The following is a 23,065-nucleotide window of genomic DNA, read 5'->3' on the forward strand; positions in this document are numbered from 1 at the left end:
TTGTTGTACGTAAAACCCCAAGTCCTTCCATTATCGTAATAGTAACATTTCGTCACTCCTTTGATGTATGCGTTGTGTGGACCCCGGGTGTGGTCAAAGAAGTTTCCAGTATGTCATTCTCAACCACGTGTTTTCGTGTTCCGACGAGGGGTCGGTTGTCAATGGCACCGTGATATTAAACGTCGAAACCAACGGAAACTCCTCTAGACTGCAATGATCGAAGAGGCGTATTTAAAAAGAAAAAAAAAACATCAAGCACTAACATCGAACGGTAATGAAATATTGAAAAAGAAACGAAACACAGTTTTGTTTGATTGATATGAATAGGCGTGGTATACTCTGTACAAAGTTAACGATTTGATGTCTGAGTATTATACAGTTGACATGGCAACAACAAAACCAAAAGGTCAAATTTATGAGATAGCGTATATGTATATAGACTGAACTTTGATGTCATTAAAGGATAACGAATAAATAAATAAAAAACACAAAATATAGTGATGATACATGCACACTATTTTATCGTCAGGAAAAACTTGTCAATGTTTTTGACAAATTTTGTCGTGTGCTTTGTATGAAATGACATACAATTGAGATGGAAAATTCCAGTTCACTGCATCACGTGTCTGATTTCTCATTCTCGGTAGAAAGGCTGATATCTGGCAGGTTGAACCCGGACTTTGTGAAAGTATGTCGTGTAATGACACCTGAGATAACGGCAGTTATTGTGCACATATCTATAGGTTGTACATGTACATTCTCGCAAACCAAAGCTGTTATTTCTTCCGCGACTCGACACTGCGAATGTTAAACGAGACGCGTCTTGGACGGTGCCGTAAAAGAGGGTGTGGTAAACGAAGATGCATATGTATGGAGAAGAGAATATTGGTGTCGAGGTACAATAAAATTAACCTAGAGTAATTGAATTGATTTATATGAAAGCTCTGGCCTACATCATTTGCCACACGAAGGTTGGTGTGATGAAATGAATGGGGGGAGGGAGAGAGAGAGAGAGAGAGAGAGAGAGAGAGAGAGAGAGAGAGAGAGAGAGAGAGAGAGAGAGAGAGAGAGAGAGAGAGAGAGAGAGAGAGAGAGAGAGAGAGAGAGAGAGAGAGAGAGAGAGAGAGGGGGGGAGGGAGGGAGGGAGGGAGGGAGGGAGAGAGAGAGGCAGGCAGACAGACAGACAGACAGACAGACAGGGGAAGGCATCCACACATTCGCATGGCTGTCACCCTACTCATCACTGAATCTAGGTTTTAGAAGGTATTGAGAAATATTTTGATTTACTCGGTAAAGGACTGCTCCTGCGGTTTAATTTGGTCCAAATCATGAGCAAAATATTTCGGCCTCCTTTTCAGAAAAATCATAATTTTCGAAATATGTAAATTTGAGCTAGATACAGCAACGCTATTTTTGAAAGAAATGCAGTTTACATACAAAATAAAACATGTAGTATAGTTTTAAATATCGCTGTGAGCGTATACAATACAGTACCGCGGGGTTACCAACACAGACGTCCTGTTCACGAACCCGGATACAGTGAAGTGTGTCACGTGACTAGAAAAGGCAGACGAGGTAACTATTGATAGTACAGGTTTGCAACCTGTGCTACATTGTATCACTAACGATGTCAACCTCTGTCTATCAAAAGTGGGACGATGTCATACTATCAATATTCTGGGTTATACTTCCCTTTTCCTGTTGCATGTTTGTTATCCGACCACAATTCTGCGATAATGTCATCTGTATTAGAAGAGTTCCTAGCCGTTAGTAGCCATGGTACAACATGACCTGGTCCTTGGAATAATAATAGTATATTTTAATATGAAGCAAAAGAAATAACAAAGCACAGTAAAGTTACAGAACTGACTAGAGACTGTGACAAATAGCAACATCTCAAACCCAACTCACCAAACACCCTACCGTGACCTTATATAATACACAATTAAAGTAAGCAGCCATCTTGTGGTGGTGTTGAGTATACATCATTCATGTCTCCTATCCCAAGATCATAGGCAGCTACTCCCATTACACACAGTGGGTGTTATTACAGACGATAAAGGGAGGAGTTTACCTAGTGTTTGCACCTTAGAGAACCAAGGAACGGTGTTCAAAACAGACAGACAGACAGACAGACAGACAGACAAATAAAAAACAAAGAAACATACATACATACATACATACATACATACATACATACATACATACATACATACATACAGACAGACAGACAGACAGACAGAAAATAAAGAAACAAACCAACCAACCAACAAACAAACAAACAAACAAACAGAATAAATAAATAAAATGAATGAATGAATGAATGAATGAATGAATGAATAAATAAACAGTTACTGTAATTAAATTAACGAAATGACGTTTTAAATACAGGAAAAACAAATCTGCAAATTTGTATACTGGTATACTACAGATATGTAATATGTTTCTATAATCGGATATGGGAATATAAACATAATACGTTATTTTATTCTCAGCTTTATCATAGATTTCACATGATTTTATTGAATGTAGCTAAATACTATCACAAACACAAACTGTCTATTGTGGTTACGGTATAGTGAACATCTCATCTCCAATTTTTGAATATTGCTATATTTTGCACTGGCTAACTAAATATTAATTTCATGATTTAATTATGTGATACAAATATATTTGAATGACTTCTGGTTTCTTATCAGTTACTTGTATTGTGTGTACGTGTGGATCCATGTATGATTGAACGCCTCTCTGTGTAGGCTTCAAGACCCCACATGGCTCCAAGCCCATTGAATGAAAAACACGCAAAACAACCGAAAGAGTTGTTAAAATTGAATTTGACAAATGAAATTAAATCCCCAGTCTCGCACTATGCGACCAATTCCTATGATTACACATGCCCTTGTAGAAGTACATTAGTCGTGTAAGCTTCTTACTCATTCCATCAACCCGGTAGTATTGAATTATGTGAGTTTTGTGGTGACCTATCACTTGATTCACTCAGTGCCAATAGTGCAGCCAGTACATATACAGGTTGTAATGACACACACCTAAAGCTGTACACGTAGACTTACATTATTGTCGTAAGCTGCTGACTCCATTCATCACGTGATCCCATGGTATTGAATCATATAATTTCTGTTTTAATGTTGAAGTACATACTTGATATTAAAACGACATATACCGTGAGTTATGCACTACTAGATTGACCTTCGAATACGGATGGCCTCCAAGGTCGTCAACCATTGATACGATGTAAGTTTACACGATACCGGAGATCCTGGTGATCTACTATATCGGTAACTGCGATGCAACCGGTAATAAACGGATCGAATGATATATCGCTATGGCAACCTGTGATATTCATATCAAAGGAAAGAGCTTCGCACCGACTCCATACTACCTTTTATCATCAATAATGGCAACATTAAAGTTATTTAATTGGTTCCTGTTTTCCAAGAAACAAAGTTGCAAGAGCGTCATCCTTAGCTCGAATCCTTTGGACCAGGTGTATTTTGTCAGAGAACCAAAATCTGTAATAGCATCTCAAACACGTACAGTCTACTAGTAGATCTACCAGTGGGATCGAATCATCTTGAGATTCGGTGCCAGGACTAGTGTACCACTGGACTTAGAGTTTTGCTGCTAGATCTTCGGGCATTCTTCCGATGCGACCAGAGACCCCACACGTAGGATTAATGGTGCAATTGAGGGCGGAACACTCTTGCAACTTTGTTTATGGAAAATAGGAATCAATTAAATGAATTTAATTTTACTACCTGATCTATGGGTGAATACGGTTCGATCTCTTTTATTTACCTCTATTCCCTACATTTATTGTTGTTCATTCTTTTTTGTCCCGTGAGTATGCGCCTCCTTCCTAGTTCTCGGATGAAAAAAGTCGGAAAAAAAAGGAAATAGAGGTAAATAAAGATCTTCGAGCCATTCATGTTGAAAGTGCATTGTAAACCGAAACTCGCGTTTTCTTCTCCCCCTTTTTTTATTCGTCGAAAAAGTACTCGATTCTTTGTACCATCAATTTTTATTAAGGTAAATGCTCTGTTCAACAAAACGTGTGTACGCAGACCCTATACTAAATTATTTACGAGAGAAAGAAAATGTGTCGACACGCACGGCACGCTCTACATCACGGGAACGTCTGGTTATCACCATCAACAACAACTACTACAGGACAACGACCTGCATAGAAAATTGATCAGATATGTCAAAAAACAACTGTGTATGTGTTTACAAGTTGTTGTTGTTTACTGCATGTGTACGTTGATGACAACACATAGATACATATGGGGTCAACAATAGGCCAAGGCTTCACATCGATTGACAGTCAACGTAACAACTATTGTACTAGCTACGGTACAATAACTGGCATGTGATGACGCAAACCTTGAGATCGGTTTCTTTACGGCTCAGTGAATTGACGCAAAACTGATGTTCATGTTACTTAGGCGAAAAAAATAATTATGTGTTTCCGATAACATGGCTTCAGAAAATAGGGTAGGTCGGTCAGGATATGACTTGATTTGATTTGATTTGATTTATTTTATTTTTACCTTTTAATTTGTTTTTATTTTTGAAAATTTTTGCTTCGGTCCAAAAACAAACGAAATGTCAGTCAGAATACCCCTATGTGACAGTTTGTTGATATATGTACAGACATGACTGGGGAAAGAAAACAGACATACACGAAGGTCAAGAAGCCAAAGAATTTCTTAACTTTTTGTTTTAAATGTTTAAAAAATGTTTAGGGTCGGTTGGGTTATCAGAAACACGTGATTATTTATTTTGCCTAACTTGAACGAAACAGAGTCCAGTTTCCCAACGATGGTTAAATAATGGGTTAGGTTATTAACACTGAATCATGGTAAACATGTATTTAGAGCGAGTATCTACGTCATCTTTGGAGATCCGGGTTAACTATTATAAAGACTTGGAAGAATAGTAGTGATGGAAATTATTGTACGGGCACGTACGTCATGCAGTTAAAGTCATTTCCCGGCTTTCTATTCGTACTTTACGTTCGAAGTTTCAAATTACGTGTACATGTTCATGCGAGCAGATATGTTCTTTCAAGCCCGTGATTGTTACAGGAAACAAAATTAGATGCGATAATACGGTCTCACAAACTTAATATTTTTCGATTATTTTCTGTAGTAAATGTTGAGACGACTGAACGGGTTCCCCACAACAGAGCTTCTTGAGATAGTAACACCAAGACAAATGTCTTTTCTGGCTTCTTGAGATAGTAAACTTTGACAATTCAAGTAACTTCTAAAGATTATGGGCTAGCTTCTTCAGAAAGTAACACCAAAACAAGTCTCTGTGCCAGCTTCTTGAGATAGTAACGCCAAGAGAAGTCTCTTAGTTAGCAAATAAAAGCCACGAGTTCTATTAGCAGAAACTGAAATATTACATCAAATTATATATTGTCCAAAGGAAATAGTAAGTAGCAATTTTGTAAAGCTAAATAAAAAGGTGATTTTCCGATAACCCGACCGACCCCAGTTTAAGCCGCCAACCCTAAACATTTTTTACATGCAAAAAGGTAAAATTATGACAATGTACTTCTATTTCCCTGTAGACTTTCTGGCCAAAGTATCTCTGGTTATTTTCTTTTTTAAATCACATTCCAGAGAGAATTGATGTCAATTCAGCCTATAACAGCACTGTCTGCATATTATGTTTATCTACTTCTGAATCACATAATTGTCTTCATTTACTTCTTTTACATTTCATTAACTGTTACAGAAGTATTGTGACCAACGAGTATCTTGGCTATGGGGCGAAATGATTAAAAAGAATAATCCCTACCTACATACCATATTTTCTGATGCATGTTATCTGAAACAAGTTAGAGTTCCTTCACCACTTAAGATAGATCAAATCTACTGGTTGATCTTCTGATTCCATTTGATTAATTATATTTACCAGGTCATCAAACATGAAGGATTATGAATAAATATCGTATAAATCTAACTGAACATAAATTTCGTATTGCTAGACGAGGCAGCATGGTTTAATATCACGCAGAAGGTAAATAATGACATATTCGAATGACGGAATACCGGTATTGCAGTCTAAAATGACAACGTATTAAATCAGCTTGCTTTCAAAACTAACACAGTAGATAGATATAGGCCTAGGTAGCGTCACTGGTAAATAAGAAGATGAATGAATGAAAGAACGAACGAACGAATGAATGAATGAATGAATGAATGAATGAATGAATGAATGAGCCTGGGAAATCATGGCTCATTCTTACGTTACCATTTCTATTTTTGCTTTCACAACGTCACCCTACCGTATGCCCAACCCCTTTCACTGCTTAGAGTCCAGAAAACTGTCAAACACGATGCATGCCTGCTGAGCCCAGAGACTTGGCTGAATCCACGGTGACATACGTTACTGCCTCGACATCATTTTTGGCGAACATTTCCTTAGGCCCAATAGCCAAGTCTCTGGGCCCAAGACAAGCTGTTCGTGACCAAGAGCTGACGCGATGTTGGTCACGTGACATAAAGTGAACGATACGGGCGGATATTTAGTCTCACCATTGATTAGCCACCAGGTTGGTGGAAGGTACTGTATATGGTCTCACCTCTCTTTTTGAAAACTAAGAAGAAAACACACCAGATCACGTCAACGTAAAAACAACAACAACTGAAAACGTCACAATGATGTTCATTTTAGATGTATATATGGCTATCGAGGTGACTTGTATAATTTTCCCATTAAAAAGTTGGATCTCTTCATTTCCTTGAAATGAGAAATCGGAACAAAAGACATATGTTTATTTCAGTATTTATTTGTACGGACACTTTTTCCCGGGTGCGTACGTTATTTAATTTCCATGTCCAGTAACATCGTTCCGGGAATCCCGTGACCATACAATGCAATACCACACAGAGAAAGTGACTAAATATTCGAAAAGTTTCAAAAAAATATTGTTTACAATGTCATATGGCATGTAGCTAATTGACCCGCTTTTGAATTTCTTTAGCATTTTACCCCGCGTTGAACATCAACTCTGTTGATTATGAATGATTGATTGAAGCACTATTCTAAACCATCAATGCAATGAACGTGAAATAATTCAATGTTTGCCATATTTAGAATGGAGAATGACAACAGTGCTACTTTTGAGTGAAAATGTTGTTTTGACAAGATTAATAATTGTCTACAGAAAATGTCTTAAATGGTCTTTACAATATTGTGATGCTACCCCCTCCCCCCACCCTCTTTCATGCATTAGCTGTAGCCCCATCTGGCTAATCATTTGATCATATCGTTTACAATATCTCATGATCTTTGATGTATAGTTCTAGTATTCGACTGGACGCTGCGCCAGGTGACGAATACTCACTCAGCGAGTATTCAATTAGTGTTTCAACGACCGTCGTCTTTTAGAATATATGTTGGCAGAAAAACTATCTATAGTGTGAACTTTTATGACACAAAACTAAACAAATGTTCATATGGATTCCTTTTATAACAATGCTTGTCATCAGGACATTCTGTGACACGACACGGTGTTGCGTGCGCTGGACTGTCACAGTCAACGTGTGTACACAATCAATGAATCCGGGAACACTTATGAATATTCATATATTGTCGGCGTCTGTCATTGGTTCATTGTTGATTAAGACATGAATATTCATAATTTTGAAGGGCTGCGACACTTTATTGGTTGTCCTTGTTTGCCTTAGTACACGGATCTAAGCTACTCGCAACCCGGATATATGTTTTAATCAGTCCATATCAAGGGAAAGGTCCGGTTATTAAGATTATTACTGAGCCTATCGCGTGGCAAAAACAGCTAGGTGTAATGAAAACCGCACTTCGTCACACATCACGAAAGAACCGCACATTACCAGCACTGAAACGGAAAGGACAACAGCGCTCGAGAAGTGGTACTACTGGTAGATCACAAAATCAAGTGAACGACATGACGGTGGCGGAGGTAACGCGAAGTCGTGGTGAGGATAACTCCAGGAGGGTAATGCAAGAAGGCAGGCAACGTAGACTGAAAAGAAAAATGGTAAGTTTGATGTAATTTTATGCGCGATACGGAATTACGATCATGTGGGGAGTAGACATCACGTTGCATGTACATTAGCTTTAGGCCTACGTACGTGACTGCAAAAGTTTTACATGTAACATTGTATGATTCACTCATGGAAGTAGAACCCCACAATCATGCACAAACATTATTGTAACCGTGCACGTTTCTAAAGGTGGACATGTAACTAATAAATTTAACGATATACAGGCCGTCACATATTGAAGGGATAAAAAATAATATGAACGGATGTCATGTATGTATGTATGTATGTATGTATGTATGTATGTATGTATGTATGTATGTATGTATGTATGTATGTATGTATGTATGTATGTATGTATGTATGTATGTATGTATGTATGTATGTATGTACTATGTATGTATGTATGTATGTATGTATGTATGTATGTATGTATGTATGTATGTATGTATGTAGCTCACAAAATAAATATTACCTCTATATATTTCTTTCAGATAGATACATGGCTCTCAGCAAGGCAATCTGTCATTCGAAATGAATACCATTATAGAACACAGGTTCTTACAGACTCAACTTTGCATATACCTTTAGGTGAGTCACTAAATCACTTTTAGCCTACTAGCTGTTGGAGTTTGTCGGGCGGTACTTTGTGTAATGGCACAAAACATTTTGAGATATCCTGTCTCCGAGGCTGTACTGAAAAATCGCATGCATGGGACGTCTATTTCAGTGTTCAAATGGCCATTCACGTTATGCATATAAACATAGCAGTACAGTATGCCATTTATAAATAACAAAAATTTTAGTTGATGGTCAAAATGAGAAAAATAGGGTTTTCTCTACATGTCGCAGTGTGTGGTAATTGCCACATAGTAGAGACAGGCGAACCCCAACTTGTGGTGCATCGAAAGAAATATGCTGTGCGTCAGTGGCTCATGAAATTGACATTGGTTAATTCTTAGAGGACACGTGTACACTGCAGTGTAGCAGAACCATAGACGGCTATGTTTAAACTTTTACTAGTACTATTGTGTGTAAAAACTGTCTTGGCAGAGCTAGCCGGATACAGTGATGATGATTATCTGTCTTATCTCAGACCACTATATCTATAGTGGTTTAGAATTCAGGGACTGGCAAATGATTAGTACTTTAGCATGTTTATCTTATATCATATCTCTTTGTACATCCAGGGTACTGGTCATTACATATACAATCACTATGATTAAAAAGTCTAATTTCTTCTCCAATGGTTTTCTTTCAAATTACATGTAATAAAGATATTCTCATGTACAGTTTCTAGGCCAAACTGATTTCTTAAGAAATAGAATTTAAAACCACTATAGAGAACTACAGTGGTTTGAGGTAGAATCAAGTTGTTATAATGATAGTAGATGATTACCCAAACAATCTCAACACCATTGAAGTGTTTTTTTTTTATTACATAGCATTTTTTAATTCTCCAAGATTAGTAGTTTGTAATTAATTAATTAATCAATTAATTAATTAATTAATGAGCCATTAGACCATGTTTGTTCTTCAGGCTATGATTTAAATTCAGCTATATAAATGTAAAACATGTCATTAATTTATTTCTATACATTCAGCAAAGTTTGGTGTGCATCCTATGATTTTCATTTTAATTATACATCCATGAAGTTGATGTAACAATGCAAATATTTAGTTAGGTAAAACATATATTAGCCAAATATAGTACTGTGTATAAATGTATGGATTCAGAAACAAAGTAGTAATACAAATGAAGTGACAATAATCATCCTGTATGAATTTAGGAACTTATCATGCAAGTCACGATGTATGTCAACTTTACATCAACAACAAATGATTGATTTTATTACATTTGGTTACCACAGCAACCAGTAAAGGGAGACTTTATTCATTGCATTTGGTCATAGTACAGCTTAGATCTATGTGTAATATGCATTTAACCATAAGCTTTTCCCAAATAGTTTGTTTTCTTTTTAAATAATGTCACGACACAACTCTAATTGTAAATTGTGTGCCATGAAAACAAATCGTAATACACTGCTTTTGATCCATTAAAAAAAAAACCTCTACAAAAACCAACAGTTAATATCGCAAAAATTCAGCTTTTTACAATATTGTAGATAAGAAAATTCATACTTCACTAATGCTGACACTTGCTACAGAAATATGACATTCAAACAGTCTGTTTCTTTAAATGTATGTATATGTCAAATAACCGGATAACTGGTATAAATCAAAAGAGAGAGAGAGAGAGAGGGGGGGGGGGGTTACTTTGTTGATAAATACTGTATCTGAAAAAATCAGTCAAAAATATTGATTTATTATTATCAAGTTATAAGTTATAGAGGAGAACGAGAGAGAGTCCTACTATGCAGCGTTATGTCCTCTAGGAATCTATGCTGAGTTTAATTTTTGTTACCTATCTCTAGGTTGACTGATGTGTGAGGGCGCCCTGTCACCTTACAGATGAAATAGCAGTAACCCAAACTATGCTTATAGTAGTAAACATCCAATTAATCATACAATATGCCACATAAATGACACTTTATAGATAGCAAGTCATGCAAGTAACTTGACAGAATTTTAAAAAATATTTGGAGTTAGTGATTGCCGTGTCAACAATCACTTGATAAAGCATCACGCATGCCATAGACTAGATTATAAGATATGTCTATCATGGCTTCCTATTGGCCACCGCTGTCTTAGAGGGGTAGGTACCCAATCCGATTAAAATCTAAAATCCAGTTTTCTGTGTTTATTTTTGTTCCGTTAGTGAAATTGTGTTTTTTACCACAATAAACCTAGGAAAGAGAGCATAAAATAAAGAAATTTCACCAAAGTTCACTACATCAGATTTTAATCAGATTGGATGGTTACCTGGACACAGTGCAACTTACTACTATTCCTAGGTCAAATTTTAAATGCCCAAGATTTATAACTATATACATTTTTATTTTTTTTATTTTTCAGACCCTCTAGAGTGGTCCACAGATGATGTGAAAACATGGCTACAAAACATGGCTGACCAATTTGGAATACAAAACATGCCATATGAACATTTCCAAATGAATGGAAAAGGACTCTGCATTATGCCAACGGATGGCTTTTCTAGAAGAGTACCAGAAAAGGGACATTTACTGAAAAAGGACTTCTACAGAAGACTAAAGGAAAGCAGAACTGGTCTTAATCTAAAGAAAAATGCAAATTCAATCAAATTTTAGATCTGGACTCGCGCAGTTTAGTAGACCCATAATGGTCATCAGTACAAATCAGGTTACTTAGGGAGGCTTGCCCAGATCCTGACACCCTAACTAGATTATAACAGGCCTGCCAAACTGTGTTTTGCCTAAGATAGAGTCATGTCAGTATAAAACCTACTGGTAAATAATTTAAGAGATGTTGCATCAGAAAGCACATTAAGAATTATTCCCACTGCCGTTTTGATTTTTAAACAATATCCGACATTTTGAAGTAAAACTTATGATGCTAACAGTGTTTGACTAGCTGTGAAAGGTTACTAACAGTATAAGTTTGTTGTACACCCTCCATTTTTTGCTTAGAAATGTCTTTGTACAGTGCAGAAAATAAAAAAACATCAAATTCAGAAATATGTATTTACAATTATGTATACTATACATTTACTGTATTAGTAACATACAAAACATGTACACAGTAACCATGGCAATGCATAGGAAATCTATGGTTGCCATAGCAACTTTATAGTGGTTTTACAACAATTACACTGTAACAGCAATGGGAATACTAAGACAAGAAGATGATGAGCAATCATAAATGTCTTAAGCTATTGCAAATCTTAATTTGCTGACAATGAAAATGTGTGTATGCTTTTACCCTGTGTAAAACAAAATAGGCATTGGGCATGACAAAAATGATAAGTCTATCACTAAAGTACAGAGAAAAATGACTCCATAAATGTTCCAAAATGGACATAACATAATGCGCTGCTGTCTCAGCGTATTACAAGAAAACTTAAACTCAATTAATTGGATTGAGATGTAATGAAAATTTGCAAATAATTCTAAACTTTGTTGCTAAGTTTTATTTGTTTGTTTTGAAATTTTAGAGATACAGATATAGTTCTGATTTGTATTTGTGTTACAGGGTAATTACTACTATGTTTATCAAGATATAACCCCATGTTATGGTAAAAACTTATGATTAGTATAAACCCATGTATAAGCAAATCTATATAATTTCTATAGCTCAGACTGTACCATCTCTCTTCAGTGTCTACACATAAATACAGTACTTCAGAGAGACTAGCATAGTTACCATGGTTACAACACTCAAGATGGATGATGTGTTGTTTGACCTTTGAACTCGACTAGATCTCCTGCTGTTGTTCTTCATATGACTCACTTTGTACATTCATTTATCTTCTATGCAGTGGGTCATCGCAGGTGTTCTCTTAATAAGGACTACGGGGTCATTTCTTTCTTTTGTACCAACTTTCTCTATAGCTCTGCCAAACAACCAGTTTTTACACCTAGAAATTAATCCTAATCTGAAGTGGGTATCAATGAAATAGATCAATTGTATGAATCACTGGGAAACGAAGGATCAATAAGTTACCAGGTAAAACTAAAGCATTGGGGAAAGATAAAACTAAACAAAATTTACGAGATATTTTCCAACTGTGTTTTTGATTACCAAACTTTTTCAACTCATCCCCTGTAATCAAATACATTAACTCAATAGCAACTCAAGGTACTATTGAACTCCTGGGCTACATGCAGGGTGATCAAAATACCACAGGTGTTTGGACTACAGGACTCATTTCAATCTATGGGTAATATTTGAATTTTCAATGTTTATAGCTGTTTTGCGTGTGCTAGTCTATTTTAAGTTTTTTGCTGCTAATAGGCCCACTAATCCCAAGTCTGCCAGAGCACTACTTTTTTTGCTGATAAAATACAATCTTTACCCACGATAGCACATTTTTCTGATGTACAACATAGCTGTAATACCTTTATGTTTTCTTTACAAAGAGAATGTTCAATGTATTAGATATTGTTAGTAGAACATGTACTGCACACATTTTAGACAAGGCTTTATCAGTGAAATTAAAAATTTCTTCTTGAAAAAAAGAAAGAAATCGTGTGTACATGTATTGTAATTGAATGCGTGATAAAGATTGATGAATGTTAGAATGGTTGAACGTCTTTCTGTTAGAGGACCATACTTTGACAATAGGTTGACTTGAGTTTTGCCAAGTTTGCTGAGAGCAAGTCTATCATATGTTGTCAGTAAATTAAAATTTTGATTTTGCTGTTCTAACAGTGTAGGAAGTGGCACAGAAAATAAAAAAAGTGACAATATATGAAGGATATCTAGCTGTATTCCTACATTGGCTTTTAATGGTTGCTTTTAGGGTAGCTCTGTAAATGTGTATTTAAGGGACTCTGACATGTCTCTCCCACCATCCAGCTATTATGGTTCCAAATGGTGAGACTACACAAATATTCCGTATGCAGTTTTCAAGTAAAACAAATTGTGCAGACCAGTGGGTGGCTGTTGATGTGTCCCTAGAGTGCAGCTTTATAGAGCTTCTTTTGAGAGAATATTCTGATAATGCTGTGCGGATAGGCTTGTTAGTTTAACAATAAGTGGTTAGAGGTAGTGATTGCTCCAAGAAAGGTTTGGCTGTCTGTACGTATATATCATATATCTCCTGTTATTATAGCCTTACTGCAGCAAAGGTGATGTGTGTGTGTGTGTGTTTATCCATCTATTTGTCCGCAGTTTATGTAAAAGTGTGATAGATGAGGAAAGACAGAAGTAAAACCATTCCCGTCAACAGAGGGCTCCCTTTAGAGAATCTGTTATGGCAAAGTGCAAGTATCAAGAAGATGAGCATATGTAACAATATGATAAATCACCTTTTGAAGTTGTGGAGGTAAAGGGAAAGTTTACATGATAAAGGCTGAGGCTTGGCACTTCTAAATTATGTTCAGTACATGTACTTAAAATGTAGCAAACAACGTTAACAATAATAGTTTTATTTTATTTCATCCATGTAAATATACCGTACTCTTTACAAAATAAATAATCCATTTGACATAATCTATGTAATGCCATCCTAATATAATAACTTTGAACTTGAAGACAACAAAGCAACTCTTCACATTAAGACAAAAGTGACACTTCAAAAAATCAGAGAGATTGGAATGTCAGGTTTATAAAAGTCTTGACTAGATATACACTACCATAATAATGTAGATTTGACCCATAGCCTTGCTACTTGCCGAATCTGTGAGTACGCTACACTTATCATTATCATCAGCTTTGGATAAGGACGAGTGGAGCTCAGTAACAGATCCAGTATATCTTTAAGTTAATAATAATAATCTTTATTTATACTGGATAGTTCTGTAAGTATACAAACACTTGTCTCCCAAGAAGTCAAGTGAGGGCCATCCCTCATGGGTTCAGCGTTAATGCAGGTAGAAACCGGAGTACCCAGGGAAAACCTGCACTGTTCGCTAGAGTCAAACTGAACGACACTCCTATTACAGCGTGGTAAATTTAACCAAACCCTGAATGGTTCGACCCCCGACTGCAGTAGTAAGAGGCAAGTGGTTTAACCACTCAATCACCGACAACCATGAATGGTTTTGAACCCCGACTGCAGTGATAAGAGGCTAGTGGTTTAACCATTCAACCACCAACGCGGTCTAGACATGAAGTTAATATTCATCACAGCATGATTTACAACCATGATATACATGTATAATAAAAAATACAGATGAGATACATAACACTTTTAATACAAAGTAATTATGAATCATTATCAACCTTAATCTTATTGATCATAAATTCAAATTACCAGAACTGATAATCCATAAATTGGTGCCAAATGATGTGTCTTTTCATGTTATATTGTTACTTTTTAACATGATTTCTTATTGCAAATGGAAGTATCACTTATCTTGTGTAATTTAGAACTTACTGTATGCAAACAAAACTTGTTGTAAAAGCCTGTGTTCTGAAAATAGAATATTTTTTGAAATTCAAAATGTAGTTTCATCTATACATTTACATAGTGTGGTTTTAACAATGTTAATGTCACTAATCTATGGTATGATGTTGCTGTCATGATGTGTGACATCACTAAACTTGACTATATTGAAATATCACTGATTTTGTGACTGTTTTGTGATGTCATTATGCTGTTTTGCTTTATCACTGACCTGTGCTGTGACTGACCTGTGCTGTGCTGTGATCAATATTATATCACTGATCTGTGTTGAGACTTGTTTTGTTTTGTGTTCTGATGTCAAGTTGATATGTGATGTGGTGTCACTATTATATTTTGTGATGTCATTGATGTGTGTTGTGATGTCATTGATGTGTGTGGTCTAGACTATTAAGGAGCTGTAACCATGCCTTTGGTTGTAATAATTCCCTCCGTCTTCTTAAACTAGTTCGTAAACCATAGTCAACTTCTGGAGTGTCTTCTTCAAGAATACAAATTGTTTTGTTTGGTGTTGCAGTATCTTCAAAAGTAAGCTTTCCCTGTGAATCTGGTGTGTACACATTTTGTGAACTGTTACCTTTGGATGAGCTGTACCTCAATCTGTGTGCTTCCTTTTTCAAAAGTCTTTGAGACCGTCGTCTAGGTGTGCAAGTCTGTGATTCTCTCTGTTCTCTGACATTGTTGGGAACTGTTTGTTTCTCTCTTCCTGTTTGGCTTTTCCCAAACTGCAATGTTGATGATTTCAGACTTGCTGACGTAAGGTGTTTGTCACATTTTGTACATTTATCTGTTTCTCTGAACTGATCTGTCTGGTTATCTCTACACTGTTGACACTGGATGTTGTCTTCTAAATCTGTAACTTTCTGTCTGCCTCCTAGAGGGAGCACCTGATCTGGAGTAAGATATTCATTGTCAAGACACGGTGGTGCATCATCCATCATGGTATCTTCTTCAGACTGTATTTTAAACTGTGTAAATCTGCCATGACTTTCCGCTCTATCAAACGTTGGACTGTTATCACCATTTCCTCCATTATCCATTACTACCTCAACATTATTTGACAACACATCCCTTCCATTCTCCTCCTCTAAATCAAATTCAATATTGTCCACTTCACTTTCTGAACTCTCTTCGGATTGTGTATCACTGAAGAACACTAGAGGGCGATATTTAGCCGACACTTTCTTCGATGTTTTGTTATCTTGTCCTGAGTTGTTTCTTGATCTTGTTGGATGTGAAGACATTACAGATAAACTTTTGTCAGTGTTGCCTAGTCTCCGACATCGTCCTCTCTTCCTAGGTACTGTTGATAATGCAGGATTGAACTGTGGTGATACCTATGAAATTAAAAAAAAAAAAATACGCCGAATTTACTTGATATACCAATACCATAGACATAGACATGATAGTCAGTCTATGGTTACACTTGCTGCAATAATTTTAGCGTTTGCTGTGATTTTAAGGGGTTTCTCTGCTGTGTATGTGCTTCTTGTCGTTCCGGTGTTTAACTGAAAGCAAGCTTGCTTCCAGTGAAACATCGGAACGACAAATAACACAAAAACAGCTCAGAGAAAACCCTCAAGTCAAAATCACACCAAACGCTACAATTACAGTAAGAAAAATATATTTTAGCAGAAAACTCAAAATGTTTTAGAACTATGTGATAACGTTGTATTCGAATAGCATATACTTACCCATGTTACCGACAGATCGTTCTCATCCAAACATTTACTCTCGGCCGTCATTGGGTTTCTGGCCGCCAACACTGGCGATGGAAACGACTTCGGCATATTCAGTGGACTTTCCTGGAAAGCGAGCGATGCTTTCAAACTTTGACATTTCTTTTTCCTTCTTGGCATCCTTGTGGATCAAGAAACACTTCAAAACATCGGTGTATACGTCAGTGAACACACAAAACAATGATCGATTTTGAAAACCTTTACATTTAAATTTCAGCGGTGTACTCCATTTTAGGTCAAAGTTCACCTAAAAATCAATAACAGTGTAACATTGAAAGGCCTGTTGTCATTGGCTGAAGGGGAAAAATCATACCTATGTATATAGCGCGACTTCATAACAATGACGGTCCATGAACATCAGGAATGTTACATTATCTTATAAAATAATGTTCTAAGCATATAATAAGTACAGAATTTAACGACAAATGGATTCATAACAATGAAATTTGTTCCAGAGGCATATTGGCGATGAGCCAATAAATGGGCTCGTAACGAGAATGCTATACGATGGCGGCGATTACCACGAACCTTGTTTTGATTGGCTGTTGGGATTAAAGAATGAAATTTAAACTTCGAAAGAATTCTTGCATGCTCGTCTCGTCAAAGTCAGATTAGTGGACCACGAAACTGAGATATTGAGATATATACCGGGCAGAATCATCACTTACGGTAAGACATATATCATTGTAATACTTTTGGCGTTATTTCAGTCGGTCTAGCGAGTAGGTAAGTGACTCTTTGAACATTTTTCACCGTCACACAATGCCGCAGACCGACTGGCCTTGATGTCCCATTCAAAACATTCCATGGTCGTCGCTGCATTTCTCGCCTACAGGGCCATACACATTTTAACACATGAACAGCATTTTACAAATCGACATGGCATCTTGAATCTATCTGTGTAAGTACGGGTCTGTTGATATGAAGTAATAATATTACTGGGTACACCAAATCCATTGTCGACCTTGCCATTGACCCGATTTGGATACAATCAAAACATTGAGAAGTCCATGGATGCTGTTGGGTATTTAAAAGTCGTTGCTTGCTCAGCGTAAATCAATTTTGAAAAAATAGAATAAAGAGGATATATAATTTAGCATGATGAACTTTTAATAACTCACTGAAGATTGTTTTTGAGATTTTTTCCTCCCCGAAAATTTTCATTCCAACGTGGATCATTTACAGTTTTCACTGAAACACCCACAGACACTTGAATTAATCTATACATGTATATGATTTTTTTTTTAAATTGTGTAGTAAAAATATACAAGTTTTGAAAAATCATTCAGACTGATTCAAGTACCTGTGACTACATCCATGATTTGAGAAAATTTTCCCCACAAAAACATTTGTTGACGTATCTGACACCATCAGATTTGAATAAAGTACATATAAATTATAATAAAAGGAATTGTACAGGAGAACTGGCTACAGCTGTTTCAATTATGTTAAGATTTATTGAAAGAGTATATTTCATAATATTTTATTAGTTTTAGTTTAATATATGCAGTACTTTTATTTTGCTTCTCAGAGATATGTGTAGGGGGGATGAGGGGAGGGGTTTCAGGGTAGAGCTACATTTTGTGTTTATTTACACCCTAAACTTGTACCATTATTTTTACAGTTTCCAGGGATCAGAATAGCATTGCTATTTTCTGACTCCTGATATCTGATCTGATTAGTTTTGCTTCCTATATGTAAGTTTCTGTTTGTGATGTAATATTTTCTTTTTGACCAGGTAATAAAATATATATCGTATTAAAATTTGAAAGTTGATAGGCTTTGCTGGACATCATAGAGCCATGTATCGTGACAGTCTGTAAGGCCCTCACTCATTGGTCAACCCTACTAAAGGTAGCCTGTGAGTGTGGAACAACACAACATATCTTACAGTCTATGAGGATGCATGATGGGAAAAAAAAGAAGATCTCTGGCATTTAATGTTTTTGCATTGTTACTTTTTTTTTACAGGTTAACAATGAAGTGAAGTGAAAACATAAAATACTCATAGATCATAAACAAGATTTCAGTAAAGTTTTGGTGAAGGATTGCCCAGGATGGCCAATGAGAAGGCAACCAGCCATCAACTTGTGCGTCAGAAACACGGAAATTACATCGTTGTCACACGAGACACAAAGATAGACAAATCATATGATGATATAGATTCAGGTATTCCTCTATCAAATGGTAGTGATGTTATCAGTGGAAGGGTTACACTAAAGAGTGGAGAATATGTGGATCTAAGTGACAGGGGTGTGAAGACGCTACTTGAAAGAGCCAATATTGACCAGAAAAACGTACGCAAAGTCATCATACTTCGACATCCAAAAGTCAAGCATGTTGAACCTCCAAATCAGGCCAAGAAAACTATATCAACAACAAACATAAAACTGGAAAAAACAGACGAAGCCGACACCAGAATCATAAATGAAGAAAAGTCAATCTTCAAAGCAAAAAAAGTGTCAATCCTACAGAGCGATCGAAAACAGTTGTCTAAAAGATCTCCAAAGTCAAAGATCATGTCAAATACAACTGACAATGCAAAACAAGTTTCGGCTTGTAAAGGTTCAAGTTCAATGTCTTTCCCAGTGTCAGCCAATTCCACGGTATCAAGAGTCACACATAAAAATACAAAGACGTGTACAACAGGTAAGGTTTTCTTAAAGAATTGAATATTTTACTGTCTTGTCTAATAATCAGTGAAAATGGACTACTAATGAGCAAAAGTAATGTAAGTAGATTAGTCAGATACAGCATGGATCTATTATTGAGATAATAATAGATCTATGGATACAGCTGTACTACAATTTTACCCTTCATCCCCATTCACCTTAGAGTAAACTCAACCACAGTATTGGCAATAATAGGGTTAAACTATAGTATTACCTAAAATAGGGTGAACCAAACCTGATTGCTTATTATTCTATAGTCAGGTTTCTATAGTAAAGTAGTGAAATCACAGAACATTGAAAAGGTGTGAGTGATGGCATCATAGGTGTAGATATGCAAATTAGTTCTCAATAGTGATTGTTTATCATGCTCTATTCATATTTATGATGAGGGAATCAGTAGGCTATTGTTTTGTTTTGCACTGATAGTGGTAATAATGATGTCATTGTTAGAGACCCCTGCACCACACTTGAACAGCTGCCAAGTTTAATTGTTTGTCAATTCATACCTATTATGTAATGTACTAAAGTGGTTCATTTTGAAGAAAATTTAATTGTGTCCTTAAAAATAAACATCAGCTGTTAAATGTTTTGTGTACATTAGATTTTTACAAAACATGTACCCCAGTACTTTTTGAGTATAAACACGAACGTGGTAACTTGGAGGTACATGTACATGTAGGATCTCATCTAGTAAGTTCATGTGGTATTTGTTTTCACAGCGAAGATAAATTCTTTGCTATTGAATCATTATGAATGTATCCAGAATAAGGTATGAAATTTTCCTTGTTGGAAGTAATGAAGTTACTTATGATGTACAGGTTGTCCTGTGCAGTTGTTTTGTAGTTACATTGTCAAAAAGTTTGCATCTGACACTAAACTAATACATGCAGAATATAGTCATTTTACATTTATATGTAGATGTTTTGTCACTAGTGCCTTGTTCAGTTGCCAAATAGGCTTTGGCGAGAAACCAGGTTGAAGAAGAATAAGCATCATGTCTTACTTAGTATCACTATATACATGTGTAGTGTATGCCAAAATTTCATTGTGATATATTACCAGGTATATATATATATATTGTCAGTAAACTGAAGCCTTCAGCAAGGATTCATCATTCATTGTTACCTACATAGTACATGTACATAGACAGAAGGCTGACTGTACATTTACTTGTATGCAGTGTGCCATCTAACTTCTAAGCCAATTAGATGTGCCACTGGCGCACTGAATGATTTACCAAAATTTGGTGTTCCCCTATCTCTTACTATATGGTGACTCGCAAAAAATCCTAGTTTTTCTCATTTTGACTCACAACAACAAAATTTGACTATCATTAGAGGTAACACTGAATGTATGTACATAATGACGATTCTATATTTTATCCATTTATAAATGCATTTATGTTATCAAGAGTAATTTCAGGTATAAATATAATATGTAATATTTATATTTTACAATTGTAATAATTTATAATATGTATATTACAAAAAAACAAAGACCTATATATTGTTAGTCTGAAGGATTCATTGTTGGTGCTCCTGGTGACAACAGGAGCTTGTACACAACAATACATTTTTACTTCATTTATTTGTGTTTTCCATTTTCACAGTAACAGCAGCTGAGACCAATGCTTCAAGAGATCGTAACTATGGTAATAATGTAACTAAATCACAGAGCAGTGCCATGGATGACAGTCTAACCAATATCAATTGGTTGGGAACCATGGGTGTTAACCCCAACCTAGAAATAAGTATGCCAGCCAATCACTCCTCTAAGAAAAGACTGGTAAGTACACACCTCAGAATTTATACAAATTTTGCACTCTCAAGTCAATCTGAAATTAGGTACTGCATGGTTTAGTAAGACAGATTTATAGTTGCGATATAATAAGTAATGTGCTGTGTGTGTGTGTTCCAATTGTAGACGATATTATATATTATTGCCTTGAGATTGGGTTATATGTGGAGTGCTGATCGAATCCTTGCACCGAGGGCATATAATGCATTATTGCAGGGTCAGCTCATTTGCGTAATGTTAACAACAAAGCCGCATGTCAATCATTTTGGTCGCCATCATTGTGTTCAGGATAACTTCAGAATGGTCGCCATATTACATATTACATGCACAAAATAGCAGTGCTGCCATCAAAATAGATTGTGTGATATTGTATGCCAAGTGACGTTTTCGCCATTTTATTGGTTATTTATGGAAACGGATTGGAACGTCACGTTCATTCCCAATTGACCATTCTAAAGAAATTATATTGTAGTACTGTCATATTGAACGATATATTTATATTCTCCATTACATTTACATAGTAACAACAATTGGAAGGTTTACCAATATTAAATAACAAAACATGATAGAACATGTTATAATCTGATATGATATCACTGTACTAAATATATCATTGACCGTAATGAGCTAGGGCATACAGGTGTTACATTCCGGTATCTAATGTGGATACACCACACTATAGACTATAGACTTTAGAAGTGTAATGATGTCATTGGTCGGGCTTATCAGCCTGCCCTAATGTGTGGGGAAAGGGAGATCACAACCCGACAATGGCTGATCTGTCAGTCTCAGCTCACCACAGTAGATTTATTTTTTATTATCAAAAACTTTATCTTATTAATAGCACTCATTAAAGTCTGTTAATCTAAGAACTTTGTACCAGATTACAGACCACAATGTGAGTTTATTGTAGATAATCATGATGTAGATAATGATTCTAATTGGTTTAGTCATGGAAGTATAACCATGGTTTAGTGAAGGTCATCAGTGTTTGCATTGGTGACTACACACGCACGCATGCACATGCACGCACACACACACACACACATGTGCGTGCACACGCATGCACATGCACACATACTCATATGCTCTGGTAACCTTGATTGATTGTAACTTTTGTTACTTTTGTGAAACACTTTGCAGTTACAATGTACATGTACCCTCATGCACTCATAAATATGCACACAGACTCACACTGAGTGGTGTTTTCAAATAGAAAGAAATAGACTGTTAGTTCACTTATAATGTCGATGTTGTGGAGAATATTTGGTACTTTCCATACATCTTTGATCTTGGTTGTATTAAAAATTTTGTTTTGTTTATTACATTTCTATATTTCAGCCAATCAAAGAGAGTCCTCATCAACGTCCGTCCTATTCCTACATGTCAATGATACAGTTTGCGATCAGTAGTACACCGGATAAACGAATGACATTACAAGAAATCTATAACTGGATACAGACAACCTTTCCATATTTCAGTACGGCTAAATCTGGCTGGAAGGTGAGACATAATGTATTCAGATTATTTCATTTTCCAAGTTTCATTTGCAATTTGACTTTGTAATTGAAAAAAACAAAAATCAGAAAAAATAATTATGAAGGTTGAAATGTGGAAGCTGCTCAACTTTGAATCTGTCTTTGTTGACGAATATGTATGTACTTAGACTTCTCTAAGTATTCTTTGACCTTTGACCTCACAAGGAATTGTGGGAGATCAAATATGGCCGATATTGAGAATTAAACATGGCTGTAGCTAAAGTAAAGGTTGATTTTGTCTTTGTTGTTTTGACAGAAT

General features: G+C 36.0%; 1 protein-coding gene across 1 annotated transcript; it reads left to right on the forward strand.

Moving 5' to 3' along the window:
• The first annotated feature begins 7,701 nt into the window (after positions 1-7,701).
• Positions 7,702-13,139, forward strand: LOC144448295 (uncharacterized). The gene is made up of 3 exons (XM_078138485.1): positions 7,702-8,053; positions 8,552-8,648; positions 11,034-13,139. The coding sequence occupies exons 1-3, from the start codon at positions 7,841-7,843 to the stop codon at positions 11,282-11,284; spliced, it is 561 nt and encodes a 186-aa protein (XP_077994611.1). The 5' UTR covers positions 7,702-7,840; the 3' UTR covers positions 11,285-13,139.
• Positions 13,140-23,065: the final 9,926 nt, after the last annotated feature.

The sequence above is a fragment of the Glandiceps talaboti genome, chromosome 17, assembly GCF_964340395.1.
Source record: "Glandiceps talaboti chromosome 17, keGlaTala1.1, whole genome shotgun sequence".
Classification (NCBI taxonomy): Eukaryota; Metazoa; Hemichordata; class Enteropneusta; family Spengelidae; genus Glandiceps; species Glandiceps talaboti.

Coding starts and splice junctions, on each gene's coding strand:
- LOC144448295 (XM_078138485.1), top strand. CDS start 7,841: ATGAAAACCGCACTTCGTCACACATCACGAAAGAACCGCACATTACCA. Junction 8,054..8,551: donor GTAGACTGAAAAGAAAAATG/GTAAGTTTGATG, acceptor TATTTCTTTCAG/ATAGATACATGGCTCTCAGC. Junction 8,649..11,033: donor AACTTTGCATATACCTTTAG/GTGAGTCACTAA, acceptor TTTATTTTTCAG/ACCCTCTAGAGTGGTCCACA.